Below are 24,515 nucleotides of genomic sequence, written 5' to 3' on the forward strand. Positions count from 1 at the left end.
GAAGTCCCTGGCATACTAGAATAGTTGGCCACCTCCTCTTCTTAAAATTATACTAAAAACAATAATTTGGAAGAATTATATAGATATAGTATTATTTTTCATCTTTTCGTGTAAATACTGTATTTGTCTCATCTTAAAGCTAATGAAATAAATGACTTTTGCTCAGACCTGTATACCCAGATTTTCAGTTGTTGGTGCTTAAAGAAACTTTATAGACCATATAATTTAATATCCCACCCCCTCCTCTGCTGCCTATTATTTTTGAGTTTCTAAAATTTTAATTCCAATATAATTAACATAGTGTTATACTAGTCTCAGGTGTACAATATAGTGAGTCAGTACTTCTGTACATTTATCATACATATACTCTTCGTCTCTTTCACTTATTTCACCCATCCCTTGACTCTGCTGCCCATTTTTCGTTTCATGAATTTGAAACCCAGAGAAAGAAGAATGACTTTCCCAAGATCACTCAGATAAGTCTGCTGCTTTTGCTCTTACATCATGACTTAAATGTGAAGCCAAAACACACATATCATGTTAATCCTTGGGTAGGTGGGGATCCCTGGGTGGCTCAGTGGTTTAGCGCCTGCCTTCGGCCCAGGGCGTGATCCTGGAGTCCTGGCATCAAGTCCCACATCAGGCTCCCTGCATGGAGCCTGCTTCTCCCTCTGCCTGTGTCTCTGTCCCTCTCTCTCTCTCTCTCTCTCTCTCTCTTTCTGTCTCTCATGAATAAATAAATTAAATCTTTAAAAGAATTCTTGGGTAGAAATTTTTGCCAATGCAGATATTCCATACAATATATCATTGCAAAAATAATTCAACTGGAGCATTTATGCATCTAGTAGATCAGTACTAGATCTAGTGCTTTGGATTATTTTCCAGTCTTACAAATTTTAATTTTTCAATTGTGCTTTTTTAATTATTCAGAAATTTTGTTCAGGGGCATCTCGGTGATTCTGTCATTTAAGCATCTGACTCTTGATCTCAGCTCAGGTCTTAATCTCAGGGTCAGGGGTTCAGGTCCTGCATTGGGCTCCATGGTCACTATGGAGCCTACTTAAAAAATAAAAGACATTTTATTCACATGCATCCTGAGCTATCTTACTATTGAATTCCAGTAAGGTTTTTAAAATGACTACTGTGCATGATGTTTGCTGTGGGGAATCAGTATGTTCCCTGCCCTACAAGAGCTTGCTACTGGGGAGGAAGATGCACTCATAAATAGACCCCCAAGCAGGCTCTGAAAAGTGGTGTCAGAGCAGAGGGGAAGGCTAGGTGAATGCCTCTTGGTGACCCTAAGGATATTTCTTGGTAACAATTTTCTTGATGGGTATCTGCACTGAGAGGACCTTGATGAAGGATGAAGTAGTTCGTGTACTGGGGAGGACCCTGGATTTGGAATCACAGACTTCTGAATTCTCACTTTGTCCCTTTCCAGACACACATTGGTCAATTTACTTACATTTCTTGGAAAACATGGGTAAGAATAGTCATGCCAACCCCCACAGTGTTGTCACGAATGTTAGGTATGTGATATGCCTAAAGTATTTTTAGTAAAATACCTGTCTATAGTGAGTGTTGAGTAAACACCTGAGCAGAATATCCAGAGTTGGAAGTAGAAAGCATCTTCTGTGTTGGGAGAGTACAAGGGATGAGACTGCCAGGAGTGGGTGGTGAGCACTGGCCATAGAGAACACCACTGCCCGGGACCAGACCCTGTTCTGGTGCTTCCAGCACCCCAGGCAGAGAAGTTAACTCCCTTGCTCAGGATCACACAGCAAAGTGCCTGGGTCAAGAGTCAGAAAATAAATGGATAGGAAGGGAAAAATAGAGCCAAGTCATGTGGAGGTTTAACTGTCAGGTTGGGGTAGGGTGATTGTTGATATTGACATGAATTTGACATCATATTTATTATAATTTGTAGAGGATGTTGGTGATGAAGGAGAAGAAGAAAAAGAATTCATTTCCTATAATATCAACATAGACATTCATTATGGAGTTAAGTCCAATAGGTGAGTTGTGTGACTATACTGGTACCTTGGATTATAAGCTTGTAAGATTTGAATGTAGATCTTAATTGACTCAGATGAAGACATTAAGAAAACATTCAAGATTTCTGCTGTTTAAATTCAGTATCTATCTTTGATTTCATGTATTGGAACTCTGAGGATTTCCAAGTCAGTATTCATTCTAAAATAGTTTTATTTTAATTGCTACGTCATGGCATCCATTTTAGGTTTGAGCCGTTATGTACTTAACATGTGTAATAATAATTCTCAGATTATTCTCAGAAATTCTCAGAATTTTCTTTATTTTATAAGTGACTAGTAAAAACCTAATAAGGATTCTTAGGTAGAGGTCTAATTCTTTTTAGTATAAATCCCTAAAGAAAGCATTACTGGTTCAGATGCATTTGTCATTACAGTCTTTAATGCATGTTATCAGGTTTTTCCCACCTAGAGAAATGGTGCCAATTTACACACCAGTAGACATATCCAAATTTAGGTATGTAAATGTTTAATTTATATTGCATTGGTTTTTTAAAACTTTTTATTTTGAATAATTTCAAGCTTACAAAAGAGTTGCATGAATTATATACAGTTGATACCAGGTATCCGTTGTTAACATAGCCACATTTGCATTATCGTTTTTTGCTTTTTGTTTTTTTTTTTCTTCTCGAACCGTCTAAGAGTTAGTTATAGACAGCCTGCCCCTTTATGCCTAAATACTTTATTTTTTTTAATTTATTTTTTTTTAAAGACTTTAGTATATTTCCTAAGAACAGGGACACTTCTATTCATAGCCTTGGTACAATTTTTAAATTCAGGAAATACTGGTACAATAGCACTCTTTATGTACCATGTGCATATTCAGATTGTCTCAATATTATGTCCCTTACAGTAATTCTCCCTTGATCCGGAATCTAATTTTGTGTCTCTCATGATACTGACATTTTTGAGAAGTACAGACCAATGGTGATACATATTTGTGCATTTTTGGTAGGGTTGCTATTAAGACTTTTTCCTTCTCAGTATGTCACATCAGGAGGCTTCAATGACTTTTTAGAATAACAAAGTATTATGTGTAAAGTACTGCCCTGGGAATGGAAAATTCAAATACTAATTTTTTTGAACGGTTAATTTAGCCATCTTTGAGCATCTCTTATATGTAAGATATAGCAGTACATATGCAGGGAAATAAAACCTGGTTCCCAGAAGCTTGTGATCTTTTGGGAGAAAGCTCGGCAGGTACACCACTAACTGTACTACTTGGCAAAGTATTAGAGGCACAGAATACCATGAAACATGGAGATTGGGATCCCTGGGTGGCGCAGCGGTTTGGCGCCTGCCTTTGGCCCAGGGCGCGATCCTGGAGACCCGGGATCAAATCCCACGTCGGGCTCCCGGTGCATGGAGCCTGCTTCTCCCTCTGCCTATGTCTCTGCCTCTCTCTCTCTCTCTCTCTCTCTCTCTCTCTCTCTCTCTGTGACTATCATAAATAAAATAAAAAAAAAAAAAGAAACATGGAGATTGGCGAGAGTGATTCTGGTTAGGGAAGGCCCCATGGAAGAGGTAATGCCAAAATTGGGTTTTGAGGGTTACCTGGAATTTCAGCAGATGAATGTAGATTTCTTAAGCAAAGACACAAAGGCATGTAATGTTCAGAGAATGGGACATCTATTTTAAGCAGTGTCTTGGGTAGGGAAGGGGGTACATAACAGGAGATAAGACTGGAAGAGTAGATTTAGGCCAGGCTGTGGGGGGCCTGGAATGCCTCCTTGTCACTTTAATCTGTGAGTGACTGTTATTTATTAAAGCTAATCTGTGACTTAGTGCCATAAATGAATGGTACAAATGAGCATATGATCAGATTTAAGCACATCATGGCTTGTAACTTGTGGTTACTAAGGAGGTTCATGTGAGTGAGGGCAAGGTTATGAACTCAACCCATACATTAGACAAATTAATTTTGCCTGGTTTCATGGTCACCCAAAACCTTGACCTTGATTCAGTTGTTCTCACCTGAGTAAAGAAAGAAAAGCAGTGTTTCACTATTAGAAAAGCAGCTCTTTAATGTATTCTTTTTTTATGTATTCTTAATATGATTTTTAATTTAAAACATTCAAATGAATTTTTAATTTACGTACAACACAAAGAGGACAATAGTTACTAAAACTGGTTAGGAATGAGGTTTTTTATTCTAATTTCTTTTTTTGCTTTCTTTTAGCTTGGCATTCATTAAACGTACTCCAGTAATTGATGCAGACAAACCAGTGTCTTCTCAGCTCCGAGTCCTCACACTCAGTGAAGACTCCCCATATGAAACCCTGCACTCTTTCATTAGCAATGCGGTGGCTCCTTTTTTCAAGTCCTATATCAGAGAGTCTGGCAAGGCAGACAGGTAAAAACCCTTCTTCCTCTGTTGGTTTGAATGTCCTATTTCACTTAGTGTTCACAAGACACTGTGAAAGATAATGTAAATTCGGAAATTGAGACGGCAAAGCCAGTAAACCAAGAGGATATAATTCTGTTGCATTAATAAGATATATGTTATTAATGTTTGACAGACCTAAGATAATAGGCCCTTTGGAGACCAACAGCACACTAAAGTTTGAAGTGTTTGTTAACCTTTTTAGGGATGGTGATAAAATGGCTCCTTCTGTTGAAAAAAAGATCGCAGAACTTGAAATGGGGCTCCTTCACTTGCAGCAAAATATTGAAATTCCAGAGATCAGCCTGCCAATTCATCCCATTATTACAAATGTTGCAAAACAATGTTATGAACGTGGAGAAAAGCCAAAAGTTACAGACTTTGGAGATAAGGTTGAAGACCCAACTTTTCTCAATCAGTTACAATCAGGAGTTAACCGTTGGATACGAGAAATTCAAAAAGTAAGAGCATGGTATTGGATGTGTTTATAAAGTACTGTATTCTTTAATATCTCAAACTGGTTTGAGTTTTTGTCAGTGAGATGAAGTCTCCAATGATGTTAGTGGTTCTCTCCTTTGTGCTGGGATAGCGTGCAGTTATTTAAATATTAACCTTGAGAGAATATTGATCTCAGCTGTCTTATGTGCCTTTGCTTTCACTTATTAAACCACTTAAAATCAACAGGAAAGGAAATCTACTTGAAATATAAAAATTAAGTTGTAATGCATGTGTTCAGTTAAATGATACTTTTCTACCTTTATTTAAATAGTGAATACTCTTGAATATTATTTATCCTTAAAGGTGACCAAACTTGATCGAGACCCTGCCTCAGGAACAGCCTTGCAGGAAATTAGTTTTTGGTTAAACTTGGAACGTGCATTATACCGCATACAGGAGAAACGAGAGAGCCCAGAAGTTCTCCTTACTTTGGATATTTTGAAACATGGCAAGCGTTTCCATGCCACTGTCAGTTTTGACACTGATACAGGTAAAAACTAGGACTAATAATGTGATCAGTAAGTTATTGACTTGGCTTTTGTGAGATCTTATGGATAATTTCAGTGAAAGTCAATAGATGAACCATCTTTCCTGTTCTCGTGTCTTGTCTCCTTTCCCCCCAGGTCTACGTAATGAAAATGATTTTCCCATATACCTTCCTTCCCCTTCAGGAGTTTTGGGAACATAAGCTAGTTTCTAGGCCTGAGTAGAGAATCCCTGGACTCTTAGAATTTTCCTCCTATTTCTCAGTTACCTGGTTCCTTGAGGAGATAGTTACTTTTTTAGTATGAAGTCAAGTGTGCTTTTGACGATCCAGGCAGGAAGGTAGTTGACATTAAACAGAAGTTGTTTGCCCACAGGACTGTGGAAGGAGAGCTGAACACTGCTTTCTCTTCCTCTTTCACCTGCCCCATTTTCCCCATTCTCTGCCTTCCTCCCTGTTCTGAAAAGTGATCAAGATAAATTTAGTTTCCTGAATGCACAACAGTGTGAGTGATGTTTTATTAGCACACACTGGGCACTCAAAGGTTTGGATACCGGGCACGTTAGGCATTTCTCTACAGCTCTGACCACCAGAGAATGTTAGAACAAGGAATCGGGGCTGTGATACTCATCATGTTCTTTTCCTACCCCTCCCAAAAAGGCATGCTGCCCACATTTTAAATGTTTGAGGAACTTCCAGGTAGAAATCTTCTAGTTACTTGGAGCACATTGCACATGTACCTGATACTAATGCTAAAAGGTACACCTTGAAGTTTGTTTTTAAATACTCCATAAATTTTTATTTCTTTCCTAATACTTTTTTTTTTTTTTTTAATTTTTTTGTATCTTATGCTGGAGGAATCAAAGTAGACTAGACCCAGGTGCTTCTGGGATTCTGTGTCCATAACACATTCACCTCATATGAGCCATGGGTATAACATTTACATTTTAGTGTTCCTAAGGATGATAAAATTACAGTTTTTCTAAACCTAATGTTATTTATAGAACATTTAGATGGTATAGGAAACAATGAAATCTGTGGAGCCATCACCTACAGCCTTTAGAGTATTTGTGACTTGACTGATATTCTTAAAAAAGCAACGAGACTGTCCGTTAATTAACAGAGGATCATCCTGTTAATAACATGTTCTTTTTTTTCAAATATCGGTTTCTGTGTCGCTGACTCTTCTGCAACATCAGAATGTTCCTTTGTAAGACTGTATTTCAGTTTACTTACCCAGTGTTAAGTTGTAAGCAGTATCCTCTTAGTTGTATTACTTTTCCCTAATGAAGGTATGGTTGACATGTAACATTATATGTGTATTACTTTATATGAAAACCATTAACCATTTCTGTTAATCTAGGTCTAAAACAGGCTTTGGAAACTGTGAATGACTACAATCCTCTGATGAAAGATTTTCCTCTGAATGATTTACTGTCTGCCACTGAGCTGGACAAAATAAGGCAGGCACTTGTTGCAATTTTCACCCATTTGAGAAAGATCCGAAACACAAAATATCCCATTCAGAGGGCACTGCGTTTGGTGGAGGCAATTTCAAGAGACTTGAGTTCTCAGTTACTCAAAGTATTGGGCACCAGAAAATTGATGCATGTTGCTTATGAAGAATTTGAAAAAGTAAGTTTTAATATATCAGAAAACCATCCTCAGGGCATGGAGATGAAAACATGCTGTAATAATAAGCTTGCTTTCGTAAATTATATCCTAGGTTATGGTCGCATGCTTTGAAGTCTTTCAGACTTGGGATGATGAATATGAGAAGCTTCAGGTATTACTGAGAGACATTGTCAAAAGAAAAAGGGAAGAAAATCTGAAGATGGTGTGGCGAATCAATCCTGCTCACAGGAAGCTCCAGGCCCGCCTTGACCAAATGAGAAAATTTCGACGCCAGCACGAACAGCTGAGAGCTGTCATTGTCAGGGTCTTGAGGCCACAGGTATGTATCACATTTTTAAAACACGTACATCCTTCCTTTTATAACCTCTTTTTTTTTTTTAAGGTTTTATTTACTTATTAAAGAGAGAGTGGGTGGTGGGCAGAGAGAGCGAGAGAGAGCATAAGCAGGGGGAGGGTTAGAGGGAGAGGGAGACACAGACTCCCTGCTGAACAGGGACCCTCTCCCCCATGTAGCACTGATCTCAGGACCCTAAGATCATGACCTGAACTAAAGACAGATACTTAATGTACTGAGCCCCCCAGGCGCCCCCCACTCCTTTTTTTTCTTAGAATGCACATGAACCACTTGTGTTTTGTGCTAAGTGCTTGAGTTCCATTTGTATCCTGTCACTGTTCTCTCTGTGATGCAGTGATTCTGTATTTAGTCCAAATCTTCTCCATCCATTCATCCCTCCCCTAAAAATGCACAGGCCCTAGAGCTAGACTTCTTGGGTTTTAAATCTTTTTTAATTTTTTTTTAAGATTTTATTTATTTATTCATGAGAGACACAGAGGGAGAGAGAGAGGCAGAGACACAGGCAGAGGGAGAAGTAGGCTTCATGCAGGGAGCCCAATGTGGGACTCAATCCCAGGTTTCCAGCATCACACCCTGGGCTGAAGGTGGCGCTAAACCACTGAGCCACCAGGGCTGCCCTATTTTTCCTTTTTTTTATTTTAGAGAGAGGAAGAGGAAGGTAGGTGGAGAAACAGAGGGAGAGGGAGAAAGAGAGAGAGAATCTTAAACAGGCTCTATTCCCAGGATGGAGGCTGACGCAGGGCTTGATCTCACAACCCTGAGATCATAACCTGAGCCAAAATGAAGGTGCTTTTTTTTCTATTATTTTTTTCTACTTTTTTTTTTTATAAATTTATTTTTTATTGGTGTTCAATTTGTCAACATACAGAAAAACACTCAGTGCTCATCCCGTCTGTCAATCGAAATGAAGATGCTTAATCGATTAAGGCACCTGGTGCCCCCCCCCCCCCCCCCCCGCAACTCAGAATGTTTTTAAATGCATGAAATAAAATGCACATGTTTACAAGGAAACAATTATCTAAATTGTGATCTAGTAATCTCTGTGCTTTGCCATGAACAAATAAAATAGCAAGATCTAGTGATGGGCCATATTAATATCGTAATTTTCAAGTAGTAATGAGCATAAGCAAGATAATCAGGATATGTACAAACTGGGGTACCTGGGTGGCTCGGTTGGTTAAGCATCCAACTCTTGATTCTGGCTCACATCATCATCTCAGGATCCTGGGATCAAGCCCCGCCTTGGGCTCCCCACTCCGGGACTCTGCTTCTCTCTCTCTTTCCCTCTAGCCCTCCCCACACTGGTGCACTCAACTCGTGCTTGTGCGCTTGCTCGCTCTCAAATAAATAAATCTTAAAAAAAAAAAAAAAAAAAGATGTACAAATGTGATGAGAAAGTATTTGTTGGTGACAAAGCCTTAGAACTTCAAATGACTGTGACTGTTGTGTGCATTCATAATTATAGGAAATGCTAAATTTTAGTTAGGGGTTAGTGAAAATAATAATGGTGATCTCCCCCAAACAAGTTTCCAGACTATCTGAATTTCATCCAAGACATCTGTGGACCCAAATGAAGGCCCCTGCTTGCTTTATAATTCTGTGGGAGTGTGGGCAAGAGATGTCTGTGGAAGTCTTGTGCTTCCTGAGGTAAAGCTCATCCTCTGCTCTGCTCTCTGGGAGCTTCGGGGAACTGAACAGAGATTCTTCCCAGTTGGTGTAGCCTTCATCTGTCCCTCTGCCTTGGTATTTACCTGTGGATTATAATTAAAGTTTTAATAATAAAAAATGAAGACTTTGTTGGATACTGAGTTTATATGTAGTGTTCCTGCAAATTACTGAGCTTTCCAATATAGTTTTAATTGTTGACAAAACTTTGAAGAGGCAAGTATCCAAAACCTAGGTTTTAACATGTTATTTTAGCTTAAGAACTAAAACTACATTGTCAGAAGATCTTTACATGCAGAGTTAGAATATACTCTCTGGTATTTCTCGTAGCTTTGTTGGGTTGTGGTTATAAAACATTTGGCTAAAAGTTAAAAACCCACAGATAGGGCTGACTATATTGTGCAGTGTTTGCTCCTGGTGTACAATGGAACGACAGCCTTCATGTGATCAACTTTTTTGTCATGGATCCCTTTCAGGTCACAGCAGTTGCACAACAGAATCAAGGAGAGGTCCCTGAGCCTCAGGACATGAAAGTAGCAGAGGTTCTCTTTGATGCCGCGGATGCGAATGCTATTGAGGAGGTCAACCTTGCCTATGAGAATGTCAAGGAAGTGGACGGGCTAGATGTCTCCAAGGAAGGCACGGAAGCTTGGGAGGCCGCCATGAAGAGATATGATGAACGAATCGACAGGGTGGAGACCCGCATCACTGCTCGCCTTAGGGATCAGCTTGGCACAGCCAAGAACGCTAATGAGATGTTCAGGATTTTCTCCAGGTTCAATGCACTATTTGTCCGGCCTCACATCCGTGGGGCCATCCGCGAGTACCAGACCCAGCTAATTCAGCGTGTGAAAGATGACATCGAGTCTCTCCACGACAAGTTCAAGGTCCAGTACCCACAGAGTCAGGCGTGTAAGATGAGCCATGTGCGTGACCTGCCCCCAGTGTCAGGCTCCATCATCTGGGCGAAGCAGATCGACCGCCAGCTGAGTGCCTACATGAAGCGTGTAGAGGATGTGCTGGGGAAGGGCTGGGAGAACCATGTGGAGGGCCAGAAGCTGAAGCAGGACGGGGACAGCTTCCGCATGAAGCTCAACACTCAGGAGATATTCGATGACTGGGCACGGAAGGTGCAGCAGCGCAACCTTGGTGTCTCGGGGCGCATCTTCACCATTGAAAGCACTCGAGTCCGGGGGCGCACTGGAAACGTCCTGAAGCTTAAAGTTAACTTCCTACCCGAGATCATCACACTTTCCAAAGAAGTTCGAAACCTCAAGTGGCTTGGTTTCCGAGTCCCGCTAGCGATTGTGAACAAGGCTCACCAAGCAAACCAGCTGTACCCATTTGCCATCTCGCTGATTGAGAGTGTGCGCACCTATGAGCGCACCTGTGAGAAGGTGGAAGAGCGGAACACCATTTCCCTTTTAGTGGCGGGCTTGAAAAAGGAAGTGCAGGCTCTGATCGCAGAGGGCATTGCACTGGTGTGGGAATCCTACAAGCTCGACCCATATGTGCAGCGCTTGGCGGAGACCGTCTTCAACTTCCAAGAAAAGGTGTGATCTGATTTACTCCCTGCATCCTCTAGGGTCCTGGGAATGAACTGAAGGTAGTAATAGCTCACTCAGCACGGTAGTTCTCCCAGGAGGCGTTTCTGACCGATACCACATTGGGCCGTGTGAGCTGAAGGGGAGGAGCAGCTCTTTTACTCTCTGGCTGGGCTGTTTGACTGTGGTGGGCTCTGGGAAGATTGTTAAGTAACAGCCTGAGTTCAAAAACCAATGGAGAGGTGATGGACACGGGAGTCTGACTGAGTGAGACAAGAGCTTTATTACTGACACAGATGTTTGGACAGTGGGCTCTAGATCTGTGGCCACGGCCCTTGCTTTCAGCCCATCTCAGACCCAGACTTCCTTCCCAGACCCCGGCACAGCTGGACAGCTATTAGCCTCCTGGCACCCAGCCTGCTGCTGTGAGCACAGCCATTTCCTGGTCCCAGACTTCTCAGTCAGAGGTCACCCTTCCCGTGAGCAGGGGAGGAGTGGGGAGAGGCTGATGCTTTCCATACATTTCCCTTCCCTCTGTGAAAAGCACAGGAGTGGGATAAGTGTTCTCACACCAACGTGCAGGATTAGGTCCTCCTGGAAGAAGGCATTAAACATACGTTAATCAAGAAGAACATACATAAATGAATAGAGTGAATGGTGTTTTGAATATTAAATACACCTTCCTTTAGGTGGATGATCTGTTAATTATTGAAGAAAAAATAGACCTGGAGGTTCGTTCCCTGGAGACTTGCATGTATGATCACAAGACCTTCTCCGAGATCTTGAACAGAGTCCAGAAAGCCGTGGATGACTTAAATCTGCATTCCTATTCCAACCTACCCATCTGGGTCAACAAGCTTGACATGGAGGTGAGGGATGGGTTGTTACACTGTTTTTAAGTTTTTCATTGTTGACATAAGGGTGGACTCTGTTTTATAAGCTTATTAGTTTGTCACTGAAAAGCATTTTCCCGTGGAAATTATCAGCAATAGTCCCGTTTCCCCTCGAGATACCCCATTTAGCTCACGGTGGAGTTGAGCTACATGGTACTGGCAATGCTCCTGTCCATTCCAAGTTGCAGGTAATGAGGTGAGGGAATTCTCTATATTATCTGAATATCTGCCAGCCTCCTACCTCCCTGCTCACCTAGTAACAGGTTGTCCTCCCTGGCCTTCCCCTCCAGGCATCCTTCTCTGACATGATGCCTCCTCTCAACCACCCAATTTAAAAAGAAATGCCCAGGAGTGCCTGGCTGGCTCAGTCGGTAGAGCATGGAACGCTTGACCTTCCAGATCATGAGTTGAAGCCCCTTGTTGGGCCTAAAACTTAATTAAAAAAACAAACTTGTTTTTTTGGAGATTTATTTATCTGAGGGGGAGGGGGAGAGTGCAGCACGCACACACAGAGGGAGAGGGAGAAGCAGACTCCCTGCTGAGCAGAGAGCCTGACATGGTTCTCGATCCCAGGACCCCAGGACCATGACCTGAGCTGAAGGCAGATGTTTAACCGACTGAACCACCCAGGTGCCCCCCCTCCAAAAAAAAAATCATTTTTAATTAAAAAAAAAAAGAAAGAAAGAAAGAGAAAGAAAAGAAAAGAAGGAAAAGAAGGAAGGAAGGAAGGAAGGAAGGAAGGAAGGAAGGAAGGAAGGAAGGAAGGAAAGAAAGAAAAAATGCCCAGCAACCAAATACCTCTTACTCCTGGTGTAGAGGATCAGGCTCACCCCTATAGAGGTGTACAGGTAGGGAGAAGTGTGTCTATGCACCTGTGCGTGTATTTGAAACAAACTTAGCATCCCATGGTGGCTTTCTCGTTGACAGATGTCAGCATCATGGAGAGCCCTGGAAAGTAGGATATTTCATGGCAGTGGACAGGTGGTGGATGGGCAACCCCAAAGTGTATTAGAGAGAAAGGAAGAGAAAGCCTGTAACCACAAAGATGCAGAGTATCCACACATAGGACACTACCAAGGAAAGTTAACAAACCTCAGTCTTCCAAGTTTCCTGAAAGTCTCAGATTTTATCACAGCTGCCATTATACCATTCTTAGGATGGCTGTGTGACCCAAGACAGACTTTGTATGAGGACATACACGTGTCCTATTCAGAGGGCATTCACTTGTCTCATTACAATCAGAGAGAAGACTTTGTTCCTTACTTGTTAAAATAAAACTGTTACCTGTATGTGCTGACAGGTGTTAACTAGCCTTACCTGGTGGTTGTTTTGCAGTATATACAAATATTGAATTATTATGTTATCTATCTAAAGCTAATATGTTTTATGTCAATTTCTATCTCAATTTTACCAAAAAAAAAAAATGGTTTATTTTCCAAATTATAGATTGGTAGTTTTATCTCTGAGGCTTCTAGGAAAATGCTTTTGTTTTATAAATTTTCTAGTATGTTGAGCAGTGAGACCATGAATGCATCTGCATGCATCTCCTTGTCCCTTACAAGTCAGAGGGTTGGTGACTGTGTTAGCCTCCAGATGGAGGTCAGATTGTCTGGGACTGAGAGAGGGACAGAGTGAGATGGGGAACCAGGGTAAGATGAAGGGTGTGGTAGCAACTGTCATCCTTGACCTGAAGCATTGGTTTTCTATCTGACTTGCTTGCTGAGCTAACTTGGAAGGAACACTCTTCTTTGATCCTGCATTCTCTGTAGATTGAAAGAATATTGGGCGTTCGCCTACAAGCTGGCCTGAGAGCTTGGACCCAGGTGCTTCTTGGACAAGCTGAAGATAAAGCAGAAGTTGACATGGATACAGATGCACCTCAAGTTAGTCACAAGCCTGGTGGAGAGCCAAAGATTAAAGTGAGTATTTCCCATAGCATCCAGTTTGCTAGTAGATCAAACAAAAGATTCTCCCTTTGAAAAGTACTGATGAGAGAGCCACTTTACAGGGAAAAAGCCTGACAGACACCACCTCACCTACGTGACCCAAGTCGGCATCAGCAGTGCTATCTTGTACTCATTGTTTAGCCTGCAGTGTGTGTGATGTGCTGGCAGGGCCATTCCCCACCCCCTCCCACCCCCGTCCTTGTCCTCACATCTCCCAGACTCATTCTAATCATGACAAAAGATCAGACGTCCCCTTCAGAACACCTGACCACTACTCTTCCAGAGTGTCAAGGTTATTTGAGAAAGACAAGGAAAAACTGAGAAAAATGTCAGAGGTTGGAAGGAATCAAGGAGATGTGAAAACTGTGCTGTGGGGCCTAGGAAATGTGACTGAAGTCAGTATTTTATATTATATGGTTTGTTGCAATTTATGGTAAATTTGTGTTAAATTTACCAATAAAAATGTTTCACAAAACAGAAGCCTCAAAGAACCGAAGGTAAAAACTTTGATGTGGGGGAAATAATCAGCTATTCTTTTTCTCCCCAGATGTTACCTTCTCGTTTTTTTTCTCTTAATGCTTGAAAAATGTTTTCATTCTTGAATATTACATATATTTATCCCTAGAGCATTCTCTTTAAAGTACAAAGGTGCAGAAAAGCAAATGGGTATATCTAAGTAAAACAACTACTCATGGTGATAGAGTTGGAATTCTTGCTTAGCTTAAACCAGGCACTGGGAGGTGGCACAGCCTCACCTTGACATGTAAACCTGCATCCATGCTGGCATGTGTCTGACGGCCTCGTCACTGCATCAGTGGCACAGGGTTCTTGGGTCCCAAGGTCATTGTGTACAGAGATCACCATGCACATTAAATCAGATGGTGCTCCATTGAGCACCTACTGTGTGTTCACCTACACATGGGAAACCAGGAGGAACCTAATCAGTGCCTGGCCTCTGATTTATAACCCTTAGGGGAGGGCCACGGACCATATACATGAAATATAGAAGACCACGTTCTCTTAATAAAGTAACAGACTCATGGTTCAGACTCAAGAGGGTTAATAAAATTTAGGGGGAGAAAGGGTTATGCATCAAAACTATTATTTTTAGTTTGGAAAAAGCTTTTATATCAAGAACATTTCTTTGAAATAATTCTAATGCTTCGTATGACCAAAAAAAAAAAAAAAAGCTGTAATTTGTATACTTTTTACCCAGTTTCAGACTTAAGCATTCAGCACCTGACTTTACTTGAGATGATTACTGAGCAGTCATATACACATATGTTCAGTACCATTTTACTGAAAAGTGGCTTCTGTAGGCATTCACCAATTTATTAGTACCTTGGAATCACACTTAGGTGAGGTGTAATAAAAGCCATTTATTAAACTTCAAAAATGAAGTTTATTACTTCATTGCTGAGTAAGAAATGAAATCTTTCTTTTACAGAATGTTGTTCATGAGCTGAGAATAACCAATCAGGTCATCTATTTGAATCCGCCAATTGAAGAGTGCAGGTACAAGCTGTATCAGGAAATGTTTGCCTGGAAGATGGTTGTGCTGTCTCTTCCCAGGATCCAAAGTCAGAGGTACCAGGTGAGCCTTCCAGAGACTTACACTGTGGGCCTTCTGACCAGCCTCCCCAGGGCTCTGTGGTGCCTCTATCACGTCTCTTTAAATTTTGCTCTTGATATGTCTTCTCAGACTCCAGGCTTGTGGCTCAGCATTCTAAGGGAAAGCTAGAGGAAGCCTTGTGTGATCTGACAGTTTTCCTGTGGCTGCCTTTCCAAATACTTGCCTCTGTAGTTCTGATCTCAGTAGGCTCTTAGAAATTCCCTCCGTGGGGGATCCTGGGTGGCTCAGCGGTTTGGCGCCTGCCTTTGGCCCAGGGTGCGATCCTGGAGTCCCGGGATCGAGTCCCGCGTCAGGCTCCTGGCATGGAGCCTGCTTCTCCCTCTGCCTGTATCTCTGCCTCTCTCTCTCTCTCTATGTCTATCGTGAATAAATAAATAAAATCTTTAAAAAAAAAAAAAAGAAAGAAAAATTCCCTCCGTGAACTTCTTTGGGAATCTTAATTCCTATTCCTCCCCACTCCCACTTTATTATAGAGATTTATAGATATATATAAATCTAGGAATCTCAAGAGCTCACACCAACTTGCTTTGTTTATTATGTGGCCATTTTAAATTTCAATTCCCTTCCCTTCCCCCACCAGATTATTTTAAAACAAGTCCCAGATACAGTTTTAATAACCTGCTCTGGAGCAAAAGGAAAACCCGAAAAACTGTTTAGTCCCTGTCCTCTAAGCAATATTACTTCACATCAGCAGATCTCCACAACCTCTCTTTTGACCAGCTCTTGTAGAAAGTCTTAGCTTTGAACATACGCAACATAGGCTCAGCCCTCAGATTTTTTTTTTTAATTTTTATTTATTTATGATAGTCACAGAGAGAGAGAGAGAGAGGCAGAGACACAGGCAGAGGGAGAAGCAGGCTCCATGCACCGGGAGCCTGACGTGGGATTTGATCCTGGGTCTCCAGGATCACGCCCTGGGCCAAAGGCAGGCGCCAAACCGCTGCGCCACCCAGGGATCCCTCAGCCCTCAGATTTTTTTGCAGTAGCAACCACCTATAGACTCACAATCTTAGCAGTGATGAGCCCAAAACTTGACAGTGTCTAGCTAATCAGAGCCGAGCTGTGGATACTGATTCCTTCTGCTCAGGGAGTCTGTGCAGACTGCAGGATATTTCTTATTCATGTTCTGTTTTTAACTTGCCATGTTTCTGTTTGCATTGCTGTCCTGTTTGTCTCCACATCTGATGGAACTGAAGCCAGTCTCTCTTCTGCTGGGTCCCCTGTCCTTGCTCTGAGGCTCAGCACTCCTCCCTCTGCTGAATTTCCTATCAGCAAATAAGCCTGACCCCTGTCATCCTCTTGCTCTGGCTCCCCTTGGTAAAAACACAAAGGACTTGTCTGTACACCTGCTCCAGGTCCCTACCTCTCAGGTGTCAGGGTCACCAGCCTTTACCTGTTGCAGTCATCCCAGCCCTTGAGAAGTGTCAGTAGCAGGATATGACAGGTGTGCACCCCCTCCTGCTGTTCTGCTGGGCTATCCTGATTGTCCCCCCACCTCTCTGGCCAGTGTCCCCTTTTGGCTCCTCTCTGGCTCTCCCTCCTCTGGCCTCTACCTGTTCTGTGTGCTCCTCCTCCCAGTACTCTGTCCCACCCAGTCCATTCTTTTAAGACGGACCCTATGGGATGACTCTGTTCCCACCTTCATCTCAGCCTTTATCTGGACCTCGAGAGCCTCGCTCCAGCTGGCTCCTGGGCATTTCCACAAGGCTGATGAGCACATCAAACTGAAAATGTCTCTGACCTCCTCCCTCAGATTTGCTCCCACCTTTCCCTTTCCTTTCCCTACCTTTCCCCACCCTTAACCCACTCAGGCCTAAGTCGAGGGGTCACCCTGGCCTCCCAGTGTCTATGTCTTCAAAATTCACCCTGATATTTTTTTGCCCACATCCCCTGATACTACCAGTCTAAGGTATCATCATCCCTCACTTGGATTCCTACAGTTCCTCTGGGTGGGTTTTGTGTCTGCTTTTGCTCCCCTAAAATCTATTTTCAGCACAACAGCAGTCTTAGATTTCATGTTGGTCCTGACACTGCTCTTCCCAGAATCCACCAATGGCTTTCCGTGCCACTCCTCATGAAAGCCCACGTCCCATGGCAGAGTGCTGGGCCCCACGGAATATGCTGCTTGTTGCCTCTCTGACTGGAGTACCTGCCTCCTGCTCACTGACTCTGCTCCGGCCACACTGGCATCTTGTTCTCCTTAGACATGCCAGACAGGCTCTTGCCCCTGGGCCTTTGCACTCGTTGATCTCTCTGCTTGGAACTTCTCGTAGTAAAATTATTGGCACAGCTCACTCCTTCCCTCTCCTGATCCTGCTCAGTGTGGCCTTCCCTGACCTCCCCTACCTCATACTCCTGGCCCTCCTCTTTCCTGCTTTGTCTCCACAGTGCTTTTCACCTGCTGCCATTCTGTAGTTTGCTTTTCCATGTCTCTCTTCCCACAGAATGTAGGCCCATGTGAGCACAGATCTTTGTCGGGCTGTTTCCTGTGCCTACAACAGTGCCTGGCATGTGGGCAACACTCAGACCATTGAAACGATTACTGGGTCATCATTTCCATTGTCCTAGCCGGTGTAATTATGTGGTCACGGTAATCTTGGTTCTTTAGAGACCACCTTTGTGCTTTGCTCCCAGAGAGGCTCAGGTCTCCAATGGCTCTGCTCCAAGGGCTCAGAGGGTTCTGTAACTGTTCTTGCATAGTGATGCCCCATTTTCTAGCTTGTAGTTGATCTGATGTTCCCTTTGTTGGTTGCGTGAAGTTTGAGTAGACTTCTGATTTCTTGTGGCTGGGGTAGGTGGATGTTATCCCTCAGATGCTATTTCTATAGCGAGTTCTTCCTTCAGTTCATTGGAATTCAGTGAAAGGTGGCTCTGAGGTGAACATTTCTGTACACACCACATGTGTTCCTCCTGGCTCTGCTTGCTCAGGTGGGCGTGCATTACGAGCTGACGGAGGAAGAGAAATTCTACCGGAACGCTTTAACGCGGATGCCTGATGGCCCTGCTGCCCTGGAGGAGTCCTACTCTGCAGTTATGGGCATCGTGACTGAGGTCGAGCAGTACGTCAAGGTGAGAAGCTCCCTGTCTCCATCATTATGCTAGAAACTCTGTCTTAGATATGGTGAGTATGAGGTCTAATGAACGTGATGTGTCTATAATACGACACGCTAGATAACTATTGCTTATTGTAAAGCAAACTGTGAACGGTAGAACAAGTCTAGTGGGACATGAACTCTCATTTCAGAGGGCAGTAAATTTTATCTTTCAATATGAAAATTCTGAGAATGTGAAGTGATTTTTCTAACAATGTCGAAAGAAAGTGAGTCCTATTAATGAAGTATGAATATTCTACAGGGTAAAAAGCCCAGCTGTGCTCTTTGACTGTGCTCTTCGCCTGCAGGTCTGGCTTCAGTATCAGTGCCTGTGGGACATGCAGGCTGAAAACATCTATAACAGACTTGGGGAGGATCTCAACAAATGGCAGGCTCTCCTGGTTCAGATAAGGAAGGCCAGAGGCACTTTTGACAATGCAGAAACCAAGAAGGAGTTTGGGCCGGTAGTTATAGATTACGGCAAGGTGCGCTCTGCTGTCTCGTTGAAAGGGGCCGTGGTTGCCAGCTCTAGGGGACATCCGTGGGTGATGAGGGTACAGGAAGGAACTAATGATCGTGTCGTGGGCTCTTCACCTGCAGGTTCAATCTAAGGTCAACCTGAAGTACGACTCTTGGCACAAGGAGGTTCTCAGCAAATTTGGGCAGATGCTCGGATCGAACATGACGGAATTCCATTCCCAGATCTCAAAGGTGAGGAGCCAAGGTCCCGGCAGCATCACGAGGCTACTGGTAAACCACGGCTCTGTGTTAAATTTCTGCGTTCTCTCTGAACAGTCGCGCCAGGAGCTGGAGCAGCACTCAGTGGACACGGCCAGCACCTCCGACGCCGTGACCTTCATCACTTACGTACAGTCTTTGAAACGAAAGATAAAACAGTTTGAAAAACAAGTTGAGGTGAGCTCCGTGTAGAGTTAAAATTCTCCTCATCGGCTGTGTAGGCACTTAGAGTTAAAGCACACATGGCCCCCTACTGTCACTCTCGTATCCACCTGGTGTGCAGGGTAAAGCACAGATCCTGGCATCCTGGGGCTCTGCATTTTAATCGGCTCTGCAGGTGATTCTGAAATGTGTGGAGCTTTGAGAACCACTGTGTTTTGCTTTTTAAATCTTTTACTTTAGCTGTTGATCGTTGAGTCCTCACACATGCATTTGTTTTTCTGATTTGGAAGTTGGGGGTGAAGCACTGCCAGCAGCATGCTTTCAGTCCTCTCCAGGCTGCTTGGGTGCAGCCACCTCAACAGGCTTGGGGTGGAAGGGAGTGAATGTACTGATATGTGTTCGACAGCCACAGAGTCTTCCTTTTATATGGGGACCTGACGATAATTTCTATTGTTAAAGGAAAAAACTCTATTTCTTAATTCTCAAAGCTCTACCGCAATGGTCAGCGCTTGCTGGAAAAGCAGAGGTTCCAGTTCCCGCCCTCCTGGCTCTACATCGACAACATAGAGGGCGAGTGGGGGGCCTTCAATGACATCATGCGGCGGAAGGACTCTGCCATCCAGCAGCAGGTGGCAAACCTGCAGATGAAGATTGTGCAGGAGGACCGGGCCGTGGAGAGCCGCACCACAGACCTGCTGGCAGACTGGGAGAAAACCAAGCCTGTCACGGTGAGCCCTGCGCACCACCCCAGCAGCCTCTCCTAAATCCATAGCGTGATCTGATGTCCTTTCTCCCACACTTCAGAAGGCGTTGCTCTGGCTTAGCTTTCCAATGATGAGGACTTTTCTTTTTCATAATTAAAACAACACTTAGATGTCGTAGATTTGAAAAGTGAAAGCCAATTTAGACCTCTTTTACCCTGAACCCCTCATGATAATCATTTAAGTCGAGAGGTGGTTTTAAAAATTAAAGTTTTTCCTGTTCTTATGTATCCTGTTACTTAGACATACTTAGGAATTAGGATTTAATCTCTCATGAACACAGGCTGAGCCTTATGTTGCCACTGCCTAGCTCTGTGCTGTGGGAGGCAGGTTCTGCTGTCATTGTCACTGTAGTTACTTCTGTACACAGGACCTGCCACCGTCCATCCTCTTGGTTCATTCAGGTGTTTATTGAGCACCGACTGTGTTCTGGGCGCTGCGGCTAGAGCAGTGAACAGGAGCCCCTACCCCCATGGAGGTAGGGAGAGGGAGAGACAGGTAAAAAACAACCAAGGAAAATATGTATGAGTCAGGTAGTGATTGGTGCTTTGGTAAAGGGCGAGGGCTGGGTAGAAGAGGGTGAGGTCTGGGTGATGTTGGGGTGCTGCTTTGTAGGGAGGGTGGTATCTGAGTGGAGACCAGAGGGAGGAAGGAGAGCTGGTAAGTCACACATATAGTGGGGAGGGGGTTCAGGCAGAGGTGACAGTGTGTGCAAGGCTCAAGCAAATACAGAACAGCATTCCCCGTTTCCTGAGGCAGAATTCAGTCTGATTTGTTTAAGCATACAGACATAGACAGGAAAGAAAAGGGGAAAGATGGTTATACTTCAGATGTTAATCTGGTTTTCTAGTTTAGGGTGTAGGTGTTCCACAGCAGGCCCGGTGGCGGATCTAGCCTTCTACTTACCCCAAAGAGCTCTGTCCTGCCTCAGCCCTGTCTGTACTGTTGGACCCAAAGATCCTACTTTGTGTTTAATTTTGGTTCGAGGGCCCCTGTTTTAAGATCTTTCACAAATGCCAGTACTTATGCAGAATATTCTCTCCAGCAGGGAAGGGAGTAATGATCCATAGGCAAGATTCTGATCACCAAAACTTGAGTATTTTTTATTGCCATTTTTTGCTAGTATGGTGTTATAGTTTAAATTTTCAGTGATATTTTATATAGTCATTTTCAAGTTATTAGAATGAAGAGTAAGCAAATAGTAGTTTAATGCTCAACTGGAACCCATTTCACTGAGGACTACTTGATTTCTCATCCTTCTCTTGGTAACTGACATAATAGCTGTGTGCTTTAAGGAGGGTATGGCTGGCAGCCCCCAAGAGCCATGTCCCCTTCACTCAGGAGTGTCCTTGTCTAAGCCATAGTCTGTCCTGATTCTTCTCTTTCTGTCTGGCCCAAGGCACTTAGTGAGACAGTGGCTAAATAGAGAGGTGTCCGTCCGTCCTCCCTCCCTCCCTCCCTCCTTCCTTCCTTCCGACCTACCCACCCACCCACCTACCCACTTAGCATGGGACTTGAACTCACAATCCCAAGATCAAGAGTTGTATGCTTTTCTGACTGAGCCAGCCAGGTGCCCTGGTGCTCCATCTTTCTTATTCATACTTTATTTATGTCAAATACAGAAGTAAAAGTTCCTTTCAGTAATGTACAGGAATCATAAGTGTATGTCTTGCTGAAGACTTACTTGTTAGAAACATATTTAAGAAATCACAAATTTGCAGACTTTCAGTGGGCTCTCCCCACCATTTCAGAGCTAAAGCATGTATCTGTCCTGGGACCTAGCACTGCAATTCTGCACTTTGACTGCTTTCAGGGCAATCTTCGCCCAGAGGAGGCACTTCAGGCTCTAACCATATATGAAGGAAAGTTTGGCAGGCTGAAGGATGACCGGGAGAAGTGTGCAAAGGCCAAGGAGGCACTAGAATTGACAGATACAGGACTTCTCAGCGGCAGTGAAGAGCGTGTCCAGGTATGAACTGCAGGAGCAGGGAGGTAGGGGTGTGGCTCCTCGTCCTGGCTCTGCCCTTGACCAGGTCCATCTTAAGGGCCTTGCTAGACCTGCAGTGGCTTCTGTGTCCAGAGGCTCACTGCTCCACTGTCATAATCACAGGTGGCCTTAGAAGAACTGCAGGATCTCAAAGGTGTTTGGTCAGAACTTTCCAAGGTCTGGGAGCAGATTGATCAGATGAAGGAGCAGCCATGGGTTTCCGTCCAGCCTCGAAAGGTATACCTAGTTAAAGTAGATGTTGTGTATAACATCATATGTTGAGAGTTGTAGATTTCACTTAAAAGCTTTGCAATCTACTGTGAGTTCACAAAATGTCACAGGATGGTAATTTACAGTATTCATCTGGACTGATAGAAAATTTGCTTTAAAACTATTTTTGAGGGGTGCATGGGTGGCCCAGTTGGTTAAGTGTCTACCTTAGTTCAGGTCATGATCCCAGGGTCCTGGGATGAGCCCCACCTTGGGCTCCCCACAGGGAGCCAACAAGAATTCTGCTTCTCTCTCTCTACCTCTGTTGCTCCCCTGCTTGTGCTCTCGTGCTCTCTCTCAAATAAATGGATAAATCTTAAAAAGAGAGAGAGAAAAACAGAAGGGAAAGATCGAGAAGGGGAGAAGGAGAGAAGCAAACTCCCCACTGAACATGGAGCCTGACATGGGGTTTGATCTCATGACCCTAAAATCATGACCTGAGCCAAACTCAAGAGTTGGACACTTAACCGATTGCTCCACCCAGGCACGCCTTAAAACCATCTTTTTTTTTTTTTTTTTTTTTTAAGATATGTCACCACTTAAAGGAAATGTTGGTGGACTAAATATCATCTTATGTTTCTTTCAACAGCTTCGACAAAATTTGGATGGCCTCTTGAACCAACTGAAAAACTTCCCTGCTCGATTACGGCAGTACGCATCCTATGAGTTTGTCCAGAGGCTTCTGAAAGGTTACCTGAAGGTAAGTGAGTGCTGGAGTCCTGGGTGTCCATTAGGAACACAGCTGCACAGGTAATTCTGCTTACTTTCTCCACAGATAAACATGCTGGTGATTGAGCTGAAATCTGAAGCACTTAAAGATCGCCATTGGAAGCAGTTGATGAAAAGGCTTCATGTTAATTGGGTTGTTTCGGAGCTCACCCTTGGCCAAATCTGGGATGTTGACTTGCAGAAAAATGAAGCTATTGTCAAGGATGTGTTGCTTGTGGCACAAGGGGAGATGGCTTTGGAAGAATTTTTGAAGCAGGTGAGTAATTGACTGATAGCCGTTTTTACGTGATGTTTTTGGCTGTGCCATAGGTTGGAGCTGAGTAGCAACAGCTGTATCTGTAGTCCATTTGTCCTCATAACACTTGGTCGCTTATACAGCTGGTGAATGCCCACATATTGATAATGTTCCTCTTTTTGGTTTTAATTCAGATAAGAGAGGTATGGAATACTTACGAGTTAGACTTGGTTAACTACCAGAACAAGTGTCGCTTGATCCGAGGCTGGGATGACCTCTTCAACAAGGTCAAAGAGCACATCAACAGCGTCTCAGCCATGAAGCTGTCTCCGTATTACAAGGTACCGTGGGGAAGCCTCCCTTCTCTTATCGAGCATTCTCTTGTACTTTCTCTGTTATACCTTTAAACCTGTTTTTAAAGTGTGAGTCAAATAAATTGACATAACTTGCATATATATATATATATATAGTATATATATATATATATATATACTATATATATTTTTTTTTTTTTTTTTAGTAAGTTTTGGCATATCTATGAATGAAAAGTTTAGCAGCTGAGCTCTGCTTTCCATTTATGCACTAGGTTTTCGAAGAAGATGCCCTAAGCTGGGAAGACAAGCTGAATCGGATCATGGCTCTCTTTGACGTGTGGATTGATGTGCAGCGACGGTGGGTCTACCTGGAAGGCATCTTCACGGGCAGTGCAGATATCAAGCACCTATTGCCAGTGGAAACCCAGCGGTTCCAGAGGTACGGCATGGAGCCAGGGAGCAAAAGAGCCGAGTCGTAGATGTGGCTGGTAACTGTTTTTCACTGAAAAGCTAATGACGGTTTCAATTTGATTTGTAGTATCAGCACAGAGTTTTTGGCTCTGATGAAAAAAGTATCCAAGTCTCCCCTTGTTATGGATGTTCTGAACATCCAGGGGGTTCAGAGGTCTCTGGAGAGATTGGCAGACCTGCTAGGAAAGATCCAGAAGGCATTGGGAGAATACCTAGAAAGAGAGCGATCATCTTTCCCCAGGTAAGATAATTTCAATTTCAAGAGCCGTCTGCTCTCTCTTCTGGTTCTGTGTGTTGGTCAACTTTGATATCAAGAGTTTTGTTATTGGTAATCCACTTAATGACTATTACTCCCTTTTTGTGTGTTTATTCCTAATTATAAAGGATTTTCTTCCTTGTATTTGTTTATTAAGCTCCACTGGAACTATTATCCACCCTTCCATGCAATTTATAACTCATAAAAATTTAGCTGATTATTTTCCAAGTGCCATTTCTTCCTTTCTGAACAGTTTGCTTACTGTAAATCACATAAGCTTTTAAAAAGTAAGTCCATGAAATAAGATGAATGACATGAAATCCGTAGACTTCATTTTTGGTATCTTGTTAAGTAAATATGGATCTTTTGCTGAGGATCAAATTTCTTCAGTGGGAGAAATTTGGATGTGATCT

General features: G+C 43.2%; 1 protein-coding gene across 1 annotated transcript in view; it reads left to right on the forward strand.

The window, feature by feature from the left end:
- DYNC1H1 (dynein cytoplasmic 1 heavy chain 1) overlaps positions 1-24,515 on the forward strand; it is a 68,112-nt gene that overhangs the window by 7,388 nt on the left and 36,209 nt on the right. Inside the window, exons 2-23 of the mRNA XM_072762353.1 lie at positions 1,928-2,015; positions 4,231-4,404; positions 4,640-4,895; positions 5,236-5,422; positions 6,780-7,051; positions 7,143-7,370; positions 9,548-10,624; positions 11,305-11,484; positions 13,278-13,427; positions 14,902-15,048; positions 18,016-18,156; positions 18,488-18,664; positions 18,780-18,890; positions 18,975-19,094; positions 19,568-19,807; positions 21,654-21,809; positions 21,951-22,064; positions 22,687-22,797; positions 22,873-23,082; positions 23,256-23,402; positions 23,648-23,814; positions 23,914-24,087. Of these exons, the coding sequence (XP_072618454.1) occupies positions 1,928-2,015; positions 4,231-4,404; positions 4,640-4,895; positions 5,236-5,422; positions 6,780-7,051; positions 7,143-7,370; positions 9,548-10,624; positions 11,305-11,484; positions 13,278-13,427; positions 14,902-15,048; positions 18,016-18,156; positions 18,488-18,664; positions 18,780-18,890; positions 18,975-19,094; positions 19,568-19,807; positions 21,654-21,809; positions 21,951-22,064; positions 22,687-22,797; positions 22,873-23,082; positions 23,256-23,402; positions 23,648-23,814; positions 23,914-24,087 (4,627 nt within the window). The remainder of the gene's footprint in view (positions 1-1,927; positions 2,016-4,230; positions 4,405-4,639; positions 4,896-5,235; positions 5,423-6,779; positions 7,052-7,142; positions 7,371-9,547; positions 10,625-11,304; positions 11,485-13,277; positions 13,428-14,901; positions 15,049-18,015; positions 18,157-18,487; positions 18,665-18,779; positions 18,891-18,974; positions 19,095-19,567; positions 19,808-21,653; positions 21,810-21,950; positions 22,065-22,686; positions 22,798-22,872; positions 23,083-23,255; positions 23,403-23,647; positions 23,815-23,913; positions 24,088-24,515) is intronic.

The sequence above is a fragment of the Vulpes vulpes genome, chromosome 6, assembly GCF_048418805.1.
Source record: "Vulpes vulpes isolate BD-2025 chromosome 6, VulVul3, whole genome shotgun sequence".
Taxonomy (NCBI): domain Eukaryota; kingdom Metazoa; phylum Chordata; class Mammalia; order Carnivora; family Canidae; genus Vulpes; species Vulpes vulpes.